The sequence below is a fragment of the Chenopodium album genome, chromosome 5 (assembly GCF_948465745.1).
Source record: "Chenopodium album chromosome 5, dcCheAlbu1.1, whole genome shotgun sequence".
NCBI classification, from domain to species: domain Eukaryota; kingdom Viridiplantae; phylum Streptophyta; class Magnoliopsida; order Caryophyllales; family Amaranthaceae; genus Chenopodium; species Chenopodium album.
Window position 1 is genome coordinate 33368376 of NC_137838.1, and position 12263 is coordinate 33380638.

General features: G+C 33.3%; 1 protein-coding gene across 1 annotated transcript; it reads right to left on the reverse strand.

Moving 5' to 3' along the window:
• Positions 1-1175: 1175 nt before the first annotated feature.
• LOC145632061 (vicilin Cor a 11.0101-like) lies at positions 1176-8307 on the reverse strand. Its single transcript, XM_081684330.1, has 7 exons — positions 7820-8307; positions 2801-3222; positions 2515-2690; positions 2340-2420; positions 1997-2254; positions 1622-1907; positions 1176-1540 (listed from the first exon to the last, which is right to left on the reverse strand). The coding sequence occupies exons 1-7, from the start codon at positions 8269-8271 to the stop codon at positions 1368-1370; spliced, it is 1848 nt and encodes a 615-aa protein (XP_081540456.1). The 5' UTR covers positions 8272-8307; the 3' UTR covers positions 1176-1367.
• Between the last annotated feature and the right edge of the window lie 3956 nt (positions 8308-12263).

Below are 12263 nucleotides of genomic sequence, written 5' to 3' on the forward strand. Positions count from 1 at the left end.
ACATTGACTTAAGGAATTTGAATATTGCACACTTGTCTCAGACAAGTGGGAGATTGAAGGAGTTATGTCTTCGATAAGTGCAATTACTAGATATATCAAGGATCACTATTATGGAGATAATAAGTTCATTCTATAGGGTCTTCAATGTTTGGTGCTAGATATGACAATTGATCTTTGGGCTAGCTTAATAGCCCAAAGCCTTATAGAATGGATCCTACAAGGTCACACATAAGAGTATTGGGTTAAACAAGTTAGAGGCCCATTATTGGGCCTCATGAGTTCATGACATACCATATTGATAATTGGGCTTAGATAGTTAGAAGAGTCTGATGGGTTTTGGACTTGACATGGTTTTATTTCTAGATATGATCTATAAATATAAACCATGCCTAGGGTTGCATGACACAACAATTGACACACAGTGAATTGTCACACAAGCAACCAGTTTTTCCTAAAATCCCTAACTCTCTCTCTCTACTCGGCCCTCTCTCTCTCCTCCCTGTTCGTACGGCCCTCCTCCCCGGGTGGCGCGTGGGTGGTGTTGTGGTGTGTCCGTGGCTCAAATCTCCGTTGAAGGTTGATTGAAGTGTTCAGTCACAACTAACTAGCATTAGTGGAGGTTTAATCCATGCTCGTGGACTAAGTAGAGGAATCACGCTTGGGGTTCTTTATCTCCCATTGTTCTGGCTTGATCGCACGTGGAATCACGCTTCAAAGGTACGATTATATGTTCTTTATGTGTTATGCATTAGATCTTGGGATTAGGTACTGTATGAATATGATTCATGTTTTCCGCTGCGTAGTACCTACAATTCCCTACACATATCCCTATTGCTTGGCCTTCCAGCTCTACTTGCTCTACTTGGTTGGAATTCTGAGGCAGCAGCCTCACATTATACAAAGTGCACGAAAAGGAAATGGAATGTAAACAAATAAAGAGAATGGGTATTATAAAGTGTCACCATCATCTGTTGTTTGACATGCACTAGGAGGCTGGGAGAGGTAACAATTGAAAGTTACTGGTTACCCCTAGGAAATGGAGTGAATTACAATCTCTTAATCCAAAACAATAGGTAGTGAAAATGGTTAATTGATTCTATGACCACTACTAAAAAAACCAATACCAAACATGCCTTATTGCTAGTCTTCTTGTGGTAAATAAAATTTTGCATCAGTAGAATATAACAACATTTAGTTAAAATTAAAACTCAAGTTTGACTCTGCGGTAAAAAACCTCGGAAACATGGGAAGACAAGCATATGTAACCAGTGAAATCCTATGATACATTATTATTTATTTAACAGTAGGGAAGTTAAACCTTCACACTACTTATTGTACATTTTTCACATTCTTATGTTGACCATGCTTTAGAGGCCGGCAAACTCCAAAAGTGAGATCAGGGCATTCTGCTGTCGTTTAGGCCCTGTCATGAAGTAAGATTTCTGCTGTTTCTGAAACATCTCTTCTACCTCTCTTGCTGGCATATTGAAAGATAACTCCATCGCCTCTTCATCTAATTGATTTATTATATTGTCCTGCCCTGCTCGAATAAAATACAAGTATAACATTAAACATACATGAACCTACATCATTCTTATCAATTAGGTTATAACCAGTTTACCTGCAAGGAAGTTTCTTTGGTTGTCTTGGGCATTAATACCAAACCCAATGGTTCTAAGGCTCTCATTCTCTGATGCAACTAAAGCAAGAGGGTGGCCAGCAGGAACAACGAATACATCGCCCTTAGACAAGGGGGATCTGACTTTCTCATACCTCTGGCTGCTACCTTGTTTCTTATTACTTTCATTATCTGAGTGAGGGCGTGCAATTTCAAAATATCCACTCCCTTCCTCCACTAGCACAATGAATGTTGTTCGAGAATTATAGTGTGGTGCCATCATTGATCCCTAGTAAATCAAATAAGCTTAGAGTTAGCTCATTATTATTTGAGCAATAAACATCAACAACATCAATCTGCAAGTACATATATTTTTACCTGTTTGATGTCACAATAAGCAACCAAGACATCAAGATCTTCGAGTAGTTGATAATCATTTGGAGTAACTTCATAGAACTCCCCATGTTCATTGGACATTTGTGGACGTCCATCTAACAAACTGAATGGGCCTTTGGATGCTCCAAATTGTCGTCTAGGCATCCCATGAGCCAACGCTCTCACTTGCTCTTGACTGGCTTTGACGATTGTACCTTTCTTCTGTTGTTTTAACAGCTGCCCAAGCTGGTCCCTTGGTATCTAGCCACAAAGTTGAACCATTAAAGTTTTAATTTAGGTAAAAAATAAAATAAAAATAGATGATACTTAATGGTAAAGAACAAACATTCATAGCGGCTTGGAGGATTTCTGTACTGAAGCTGTTGAAGAACGATTTGGACTCTTCACCACCGATACCAAAAAATTGCTGCATTTAAAGGATTTATTATTAATTACATACCTCACCTTATATTCGAATAAATCTAAATGTAGCAGCGATACAAAACACGTTTACTATGTACCTGATAACGACCAGGAGTATTAACAGGGCGTAACAGCTCAGCTATTTGCAGCTTCTCAGATTTATGTGTACTAGTTAAGTACGCTGTGGTGCCTGCAGGAATCATCAGCACATCCCCATGTTCAAGATTAAAGGTCTCGCGGTTCTTTTGCTTCAAAAATGTCACAGTGGCCTTTCCTATAATTTCAGCCAAATCAATAAGCATGTAAAAGTTTAGACAGGAATTACAAAATAAATCAGCCATAGATTATAAAATTTTGTTGCAAGGAAATTAATTAAGTATATACCTTTAATGATGAATAGAACCGAGTCAGCATCCCAATGGTGAGGAAGCATGAAAGTGTTGGGATTCGCCTCGTAGAAGCCAACCCTGAATTTGTCAATGCCGAGGAGGAGGTCTGACTTCTCTGAGAATCTTTGGAGTACCTTCATGTGTCCTTCTCCAGTTGCATAGCGAGACTCAAAGCTCTGAGAGTCAAAGTAGTAAGGGTTATCACTCCCTTTGGCTTTTTTGTTATTGTTGCTGTTGTTGTCGAGGCTATTTAATCCTTTTCGATGGCCTCGTTCACCCTCTCGACGCTTGTGCCCTCCCCTACGTTGATCGAATTTTTCTTCACAACGCAATTTGCATTGCCTTTGTCGTGGAAACCCTTCCTCCCTGTCCTCACACTTTTTCAGACAATGTGTGTAATCATGTTCTCGTGGGTGCCTATCCATCCATGAGTTCAAGCAAATTAAACATAGTCTTTGCAATCCATTGTACAAGCAAAAATACGAGATTATATAATCTATATAAGCGGGGCTGGATCAACAACCTGATGTTTATTAGATGTCAATTATGCAAAGCACATTATTCATATAAAATCAAAGAAACAGAGAACAATGACATAAGTCTTTCATTGATATAAACCTTTCATTATTTGGATAGTTTTCATTATGCCGAAGATTAGAGGTTATAAAATCCATTGCAGTAACACTCACATGAATTTTTTCACCATCAGTGTTTGTAAAGAGTTAGCAACATAATCATCGAGTTGGGTATGACAATTATTCAGTATGAAAGAAGGTAATACACACTTTTAAAATCTTGTAAGTTAAAAGGTACTCAAGTTTTGAGATAGCAAAGCATGTAAATGCAACTTTGTAACATTAAAAAACAAAAAAAAAAAAAACTAATCAATAAAAATAACACATACATACGAAAATGTATTTCATGCATGGCTTTAATGATTAGCTACTGTGAGGTGTGATTAAATTGGCATGCTACATTAAATTTTCAAATTATACCATTTTCAGGTTACAGTATGCTCCAATAGTTTGCTAAACCCTTCGTTTTTTTTAATAAGTGCTCCATTTTGACGGGCACACTTCCCAATTCATTACTTTGACCAATTATATATATATATATATATATATATATATATATATATATATATATATATATAAAATAAGAGAAAATGAAAAGATAAAAGAAAACAAAGTATACTATTTCCAAAATTGATCAAAATACATACTTTAATCATTTTTAAATACTAGGGCAGCACACGCCTCGCGCGATAGCTAGCCGCCTAGCCATATCCTAAATTCTTCCGATTTAGCATTACATCCAAATTTAGGTATTAACAGTAATATTGTGAGAAAATATGTAAGCAAATATGTTTAGGGATACCAGTTATCCACACACTATTTAAAAAAAAACATTTAAAAGAGTATAATTAATGAGGGTATAATTATCATTAATAAGGTTAAAAGAGTAAATAAATATTTTTGAGGGTATAATTGTCCAAATACTATTGATTAAAAAAAATTGTACATATTAATGAAGGTGTGTATATAAATACACATTTTAAAGGGCACAATTGGTAGCACACTATTCATAAGAGTACTCTTGTACACTTTTTATAAAGTACTCGTATGGATTTGTTCCACATTGTTGTACACTAATTAAATGTTGTACCTTTTGATATATGTGAATACTAGTGTGTGTCCAGTGCTCTGGATTACTAGTTTGTACATTGTACTTTTTTTGATTTGATAATTATGTTCAACAGTTTTATAGCTAGTGTATGATCTAGACGTTGTCTCAAATGTTACGGTTTTTTTTTTTACCTTATGTATTTATTTTTTAATCTTGTAAAATAAATAAATTAAATAACCTCTAATTTGAAAGGAATATATAATGTTAATTACGTGAAATTTAAAACACTAATAAAAATTGATTGAGATGTAAGTGCGTGTATATTTGTTGGTTAGAGATTGCGGTTTCGAATCATAATTTATTTATTTTGTAAAATGAAGTTGCAAGGAAAGCTTATTATCGCATATACTTTGAATAGTGACTGACATAGTGACATGGTGTTATATATGTTGGAGAGTGCCATGTGGCACCATTCCTTTAACAGGAACGCCTTATAGTACGTATAGCTAGTATAGATATATTCAAAGATACGAAAGATTAAAATTGTAAAATCAAAATAAATCAAAAAATTAAATGTTCCAAAACACGTACTTCGTTGTAATCATTGTTAAATGTATCAATTAATGTTCTCAAAGTAAGCATAGACAAATTTGTAATGTCAAACATGAATAACTTTTAGAGAGAAGCTAGTGCGTAGCCCTGCCTAGGTTACTATTTTTGTAGTTTTGCAACTGCTAATTTTTAATAAACATTTAATAAATCGCTTGTGTGTTTCAATCCTTTTGTAGTATAGTATTTTTTTAGTATGCAAAATCGCAAAATTGATAATTGGCCTTAGCTTAATGGTTAAAAGATGATCTTTAATTTCTTCTAAGAGGTTCATTGATGTTTTGACTTTTTTGTCCCAAAAAAAAAAAGTTGAAACAACATGGAGTACATAATAAGAAGTTGAATGTATGATATGACGTAATAGAAAGTCTATGTCGCATATAAATGTTCTTTACAAATTCTTATATGTGGCTAGCCATATGGTGTGACCACTTCACAGAATCACATATAAGATAATTAATTAAGTAAAATAGGGGTAACGGTGATGAGAAAATGGAGTTACCATAACGTATGTAGGTTACTTAAATGAGAAAAAGGTGTTACTCTTCTAAATATGTGGAATTATTCTTTTATTTTTTGTAAAACAAAAGAATAGAGGTTACTTTTATAGACAATATAGGATTACTCTTATAAAAAAAATGAAGTTACTAGCTCATACATATAAATAATAAAGATTACTCTTACAAACCAATGTGGCCACACCATGTGGCTAGCCACATATAAGACTTACCAATGTTCTTAATTATGTTTTCTTTTTTTAATTAGACTAGTATAATTTTTTTTTTTTTTTAAAAATTTTTTTTTGTATAATCGAGATATATATATATATATATATATATATATATATATATATATATATATATATATATATATTTTAGAAAATAACACCACAAAAAAACACAAATTTTGATACTAACACCACCAAAACAAAAACTTTTAATATAGCCGCCTACTCCACCGCTTACCCCTTCCCCCTCCCCGAAAACCACCCCAAGCCCTTCAAACCACTGCAAAACCACCGCAAAGACCAACCTAGCGCTGTCCACTGCGAAAACCCCCCTTTCCTCCACCCTTGAAACGACCAAATCGACCATGGAAATTGACCCTTTTTGAGTTTCCATGGTCGATTTCGACCGTTTGAGGGTGAAGGGTTCCCTTCGTCGTCGGTTTCCAAGATCGATTTCGGTGGTTTTCAATTGTTAGTTTTCAACTTCCATGGGTTATAGCACCAGTTTTGCGGTGGTGGTTGGGGCTGGTGTGTTTCAGGGACGACTTGCGATCGGGCGTTGGAGATTCCGGTGGTGGGGATGGGATGAGGATTGGGGTCACTGCTGGTGGTTGTCAGGATTGCCGGTGGTGGTGGTTAGGCCGGCTAGGATTATTAACACATGTACGTGGTGGGTCCCACTAACGGATTTCATCCAAAAATCCGTTAAATGGTGGTGAAATCAAATTTGTGAGTTCTTTGTGGTGTTATAATAAAATTTTTTGTTTTTTTGTTTTTGTGGTGTTATAATCAAATTTTGTGTTTTTTGTGGTGTTATTTTCTAAAAAAATCTTTATTTTATCCGTGTTTTTTTTATGGAACACATTTTTTTTTTTTAATTTTCCCGATACATATGTATAATTATCAATATTTTTTTGGATTGTATAAGTACCAATAAATAAAAAGTATAAAATTAAAATATGTTATATGAATATCATGAACTGAAACGAATTTAATAGTACTTAATGTAGAGAAACATTTCTTTAACAAAAAACCACCATCACTAGACATGTATAGCTAGTATTCTCCCCATGTCCAATAAGTGTATCAATTTGAATTTTATTTACTATTAAAATATCAACTTTGACTTATTTTTAAACTATTATACAAAGGATACTCCTTCCGTATTTTAGTAAGTGTTAAACTTACTAAAGTCGGCTTGTTTTAATATGTGTTACACTTCATTTTTTTTTTTTGCAAAAAGGTACCTTTAAATATTATATCTCTCTTCTCTCGTGGTTCCCACCCAAAGATACTACTACTTATTTTTTTTTATTAAAAATTTCGTCTCACATTCATTACTTTTCAGTAAAGTATCAACCCATTCACTTTCTTTTACAATTTTTTAATACTTAAACTACCCTACTCACCTCTTATTTTATTTAAGTCAATTAAATTGCCCAAAACTATACACTTATTAAAACACGGAGGAAGTAAATGTTATTATAATATGCTTGATCAGTAGGTATGTATATAAATATATGTCCATAGTATCAACTTTTATTTAATTTTGCTAATAGATAATTAAATATGATATTAGTCAGAGTTACACATTGAGAAGTTAGTGTGTAAGCTAAACTGATAAATACTTATTCGGTTACTCTCTCTGTCTCATAATATAGTTCATGTTTTCCTATTTTGGAGATTCAAAATATTGTTCCTGTTTTTATTCTGGATAGTATGTAAAGACCATTATACTCTTACTTTTTTGACTTTATTTATTATACTTCTTAATTTAACCTTAAATTTCCTTGTACTTTTTTCCACTTTCTCTCCCTAACTTTTGTCTATAATGATACTTTTAAATTTTATTAATGTACTTCATTCACTTTCTCCTCCTTAAATATCGAGATAAAACACAAACATGAATTATATTATAAGACGGAGGGAGTATATGGTGAATACATTCCTCGGTATGTAATACTGTAAACATAGAAGTGTTTCTAAATGGGAGGAATTGAAATTCTAGTAAATCAAAAGCAAGAAAAATAAAAATGATGGAATTGTTCATACCGTTCATGATCTCCTTTCCCTCCATGGCGATCATGCTCCGGCTCTCGTTCCGGACGTTCATCCTCCGGTTCTCTTTCCCGTTCCCTTTCCCTTTCTCTCTTCAAAGCAGCCTCATAATCATCTTGACACCTCGTTTGGCATTGCCACTGCTTCTTACCCGACCCACGAGCACGACACTCTTCTTGACATCGTTCATACTCCCTTTCTACATCTCTTTCATTTGCCGTAATTCCGGCATTTCCTTCTATCTCCACCCTATCCTGCTGGCATCTTTGCCTGCATAGGTGCTCTTCGAAATACGGCTCTTGTCGTTTGCACTGCTGCTCGCACCGCCTCACGGCTCTCGTCGGGTCCCGGCTTAGCTCGTCGGAGGCCTTTGAGACGGAAGCGAATGCAAGTAGGACTGAAAAAGCAAGTAAAATTGCTAATGAAATGTTAGTTTGTAGCTTCATCTTAGCGGCTCTATGATAGTTTAGCGTTTAGTTTTTGATGGGTTTTTTTTTTTCACAGAGAAAAGTACTTTTTATAGAATGAAATTGAAGAAATGAGATAAGATTTAATACAAGATAGTCTTCAGATTTGTGGATATGTTTCCTGTTATTGTAAATTTGACGTATAGTGGCAATTTAACTAGCATTTTCATAGGAAGCTAAGCATGCATGATGACGGGTGTGTCTAAGAATTGAAGAGTTTATGCCACGTTATGAACATGCTATATACGTTTGGGTGCTTGTCATGTTTTTTTTTTTCCTTTATGTATCTTAATGTGGGAGGCCAATTGACTGAATTAGTAAAAGAAAAAAAAAAAAAAAAACTATTTTCGTTACATGTTATGTGCAACGATTTGACATAAAGCACAGAGGGAAAATTTCTAATCGTTGCACATAACCTGTAACGGAGGTAGTAAAAAAACTTAGCGACAATTTGGTAAAAAAAAAAAAATCTTTTCATCGACAATAAGTTTCCAATCCCTTGTTAAGGACATTAAAATTGAAAGTTAAAATAAAATTTGTAATTTCGGATTTAGTACAATAAAACATATAAAATTAATTGGATAGTTTAAATGGGAAAATAAATTAAAAATAAACACAAAAACTAATAATTTTAAGGAGTTCGTCGGAAAATAATAAAATGAAATGTCGCTCGAGGTTTTTTTTTTTTAATTTTTTTTAATTTTTTTTACTAAATTGTGTCCGTAATTAATCAGAACCATCTATTGGAATAATAGGCTTGTTCGAAGGACACTACTCCTTCAATCTCCCACTTGTCCTTCCAAACAAGTGTGCATTTTGTGCGTTGCTCTTTCCTATATCAATTAATGCTTCTTCTTGAACTATAAGGAAAGATTAGTCGTCATCCTTATTGCGCTCAAGAGTGTTTCTCGAATTCATAAATTTGACTTTCAATTCAAGTACGACATATGATTATACCATATTCCATTCATCGAGCACGACCATGCATTTTTCACCGTTCCTTCTTCGAGAGGCCTTGTTAGCAAAAAGACATATATCCCATCTTTAATTGAAAGTCATTTCTATTATTGTTACTAAGCTTCACTTAGGGCCTATTCTTATACGATTACTTTTAGTTTAGTTCACTTCAACTCTAATGAGTTCAGTTCAGTTCAGTTTAGCTCTAATAAGTTCAGTTCAGTTCGACTCCTAATTTCCTTCTCTTATAAAATATTCATTTCAGTTCAGTTCAGTTCGACTCTTAATTTCCTTCTCTTATAAAATATTCATTTCAGTTCAGTTCAGTTCATCTCTGATAAGTTCAGTTTAGTTCAGTTCCGCTCTAATAAGTTCAATTCAGTTCAATTTAGTTCAGCTGAGTTAAGTCAATGAGAACAGAACCTTACTATATGAGACATATTTGTCTGAGTGTTTTATAATCCCCTTTTACGGTTGACGTTCGATCAGAAAACATCAAAAGAAACTAGGTCTCAAACAAATAAACTTAAAATACACTTGTTTGAGGAAAAAGTACTAATGGCTTCTATGAAATAAATACTTATGACATTTTGAATCTCTTAAAGCATTCTCGTGAGGAAAAAGTACTCATGTTTAAGAATGAAACTATTAAGCACGACCACTTCACTTCATCATCAACCTTACTCAGTACAAGAAAGAAGCTTATTTCCGATAGGTTTTTTTTTCCAACGGAAATCCATCAAAATCCATCGGAAACTTCATTTCCGACAGTTTTCCATTGGAAAATGTCTGTCGAAATACCTTTGTTGGAAAATCCAACTTTTTTTTATGGAACAACCGTCGGAAATAAAGTTTTCGGTGGATTTTCCTATAAATATTAGGCCCACGGAGTTTGATGATTGATTTCTGATGGCTTAAAGCCATATATAGGAAATTTCCTACACTACTAAAAAACCAGTGAATTACGACCGCCAGTGTAACACCCCCAAATCTCCCTCTACGTAAATACTATATTTATACGTATACAAATACCGTAGAGATAGACTTGGGCGTATTACCGCCACGTGAAAACGTAAGGCTTATTTAATTACTCAAACTGCAGCGGAAAAATAACTAACTTTTATTAATAATATGAATAATTATAATAACTGTTTCAAAATAAGCTAATAAAAAAACTTGTCCATACATAAATAAAATTAATTCCTATCTATGTGATCCCAATCCCGACTCTAGTATGCGTACGAACAACTTCACACCTGAAATCAAGACTGCTTACCAAAATGGTAAACAGGGCGAACCAAAACAAAAAGGAAAACAGATTAGCAAAAACGCTAAGTACGTATAAATGCAAGGCATGTAAATACTTTTATTAGGCAAACATGCTTTCGAAATAACCATCTAAATTTAAACCTGTCACGAGTCACTTTCCAAAATAAAACTTTCCAAAAATAATTAAACCTTCCAAGGGTAGTAATATCCATCAATAAATACTTTCCAAACCAATAGATTTCCAATTTATAAACTTCTCAATTTTTGATATATTTCTAAACCAATTTTCCTCACCTAAGTGTGCACACCCCCCAAGCAAGTTATACTATACTCGAGGAAAGACCAGATCATACAAAGCTCATGGTCTTACTTAACCAGTCCCGGGTAGAGGGACAATTAAAATATCAAATACTCAGGCTCACAATGAGCTACAAATTAATTAAACCAAGTGATTTATAAATCAAACAACTTTTATTAAATCGATCAACATTTAGAGATCAAACCTTCAAATCATAAAATTATATACTTTAACTTGTCATGAAAATTGTTAACTTAAATATTCATACGCAACATTTATTCAAACAATCATTAAAACAAACATTATACAAAACACGCATTCAAAATTGTATCAAGGACCTAGCCACCTATACGTACCTTGATCACGAGAACAAAAAGGTACGACTACTAAACTTGACCACGATCGGGAGACTCCTCCTACACAAATAAAATAACCTTAATTAATATAAGGTTAATAACACAAAACCAAAAACACCATTCTATTGTGCATGAACTACCTAAATATTAACCTTTATCAAAATAGTGCTATTAGTATAGTTGGGTGGTCGTTGGTGGCGGATGAGGTGGTTATTCGGTGACAACAACTTGGTTATGGGTTGCAGAGTTTATTTAAGCTAGATAGAGTAAGAAGAAGGGGTGATGAGATAGAGAGTAGAGAAGAGGATTTCTGATTTTTGGTGTGAGGAATTTGTGAAGTGTTGAGGGTCTATTTATAGTGTTTAAGGGGTAGTAAGATAGAGTTAAAGGAAGTTTGAGATTAACATGGGAACATGATAAATGTAAGTTTGTTAAATGAATATGAGTGAAATTTAGTCTAGGTTAATTCATGTGGGAAAATATAATGGAAAGGATTAGGGATGGAAGTAAGATAAATGCTAATATGGTTAAGAAAGATAAATTAAGAGATTTAAGTAAAAAAAAATGATAAATTAAGAGATTTTAAAAAAAATAATAATGATAAGTATGGCTTCTTCATAACTCACGGCCCTTTTTTTTTTTTTTTATTTTTTTTTTACATATATATATATAACGAAAATCATTCTTAAATAAATAAAATAATGAGATTTGATAATTAAATCAAGTTAAAATATATAGATAATATCAAAACTAAGATTTGTTGTAATTCATGAGATAATAATTAAGCTACAGTTGTTAAGTATTATTAAGATAAAATCCGGAAAATAAAATTAAAAACGGCGTACAACGTTAATTAATAAAAATACGGACCGACCAAGATCATAATTTAGAAATTTATTTATTTCAATTAATTAAAGAAATTACTAATTAAGAAAATATTTTCAAAAATTAGGGGTATTACAGTCTACCCCCCTTAAAAGAAGTTTCGTCCCGAAACTTAAAATTATTTAATAACTCGAATTAATACTCCAAATTAGTTAAAATTTAGTAAGTTCATGCACAACCTAAGGACTTGACTCAAAAGATTCACT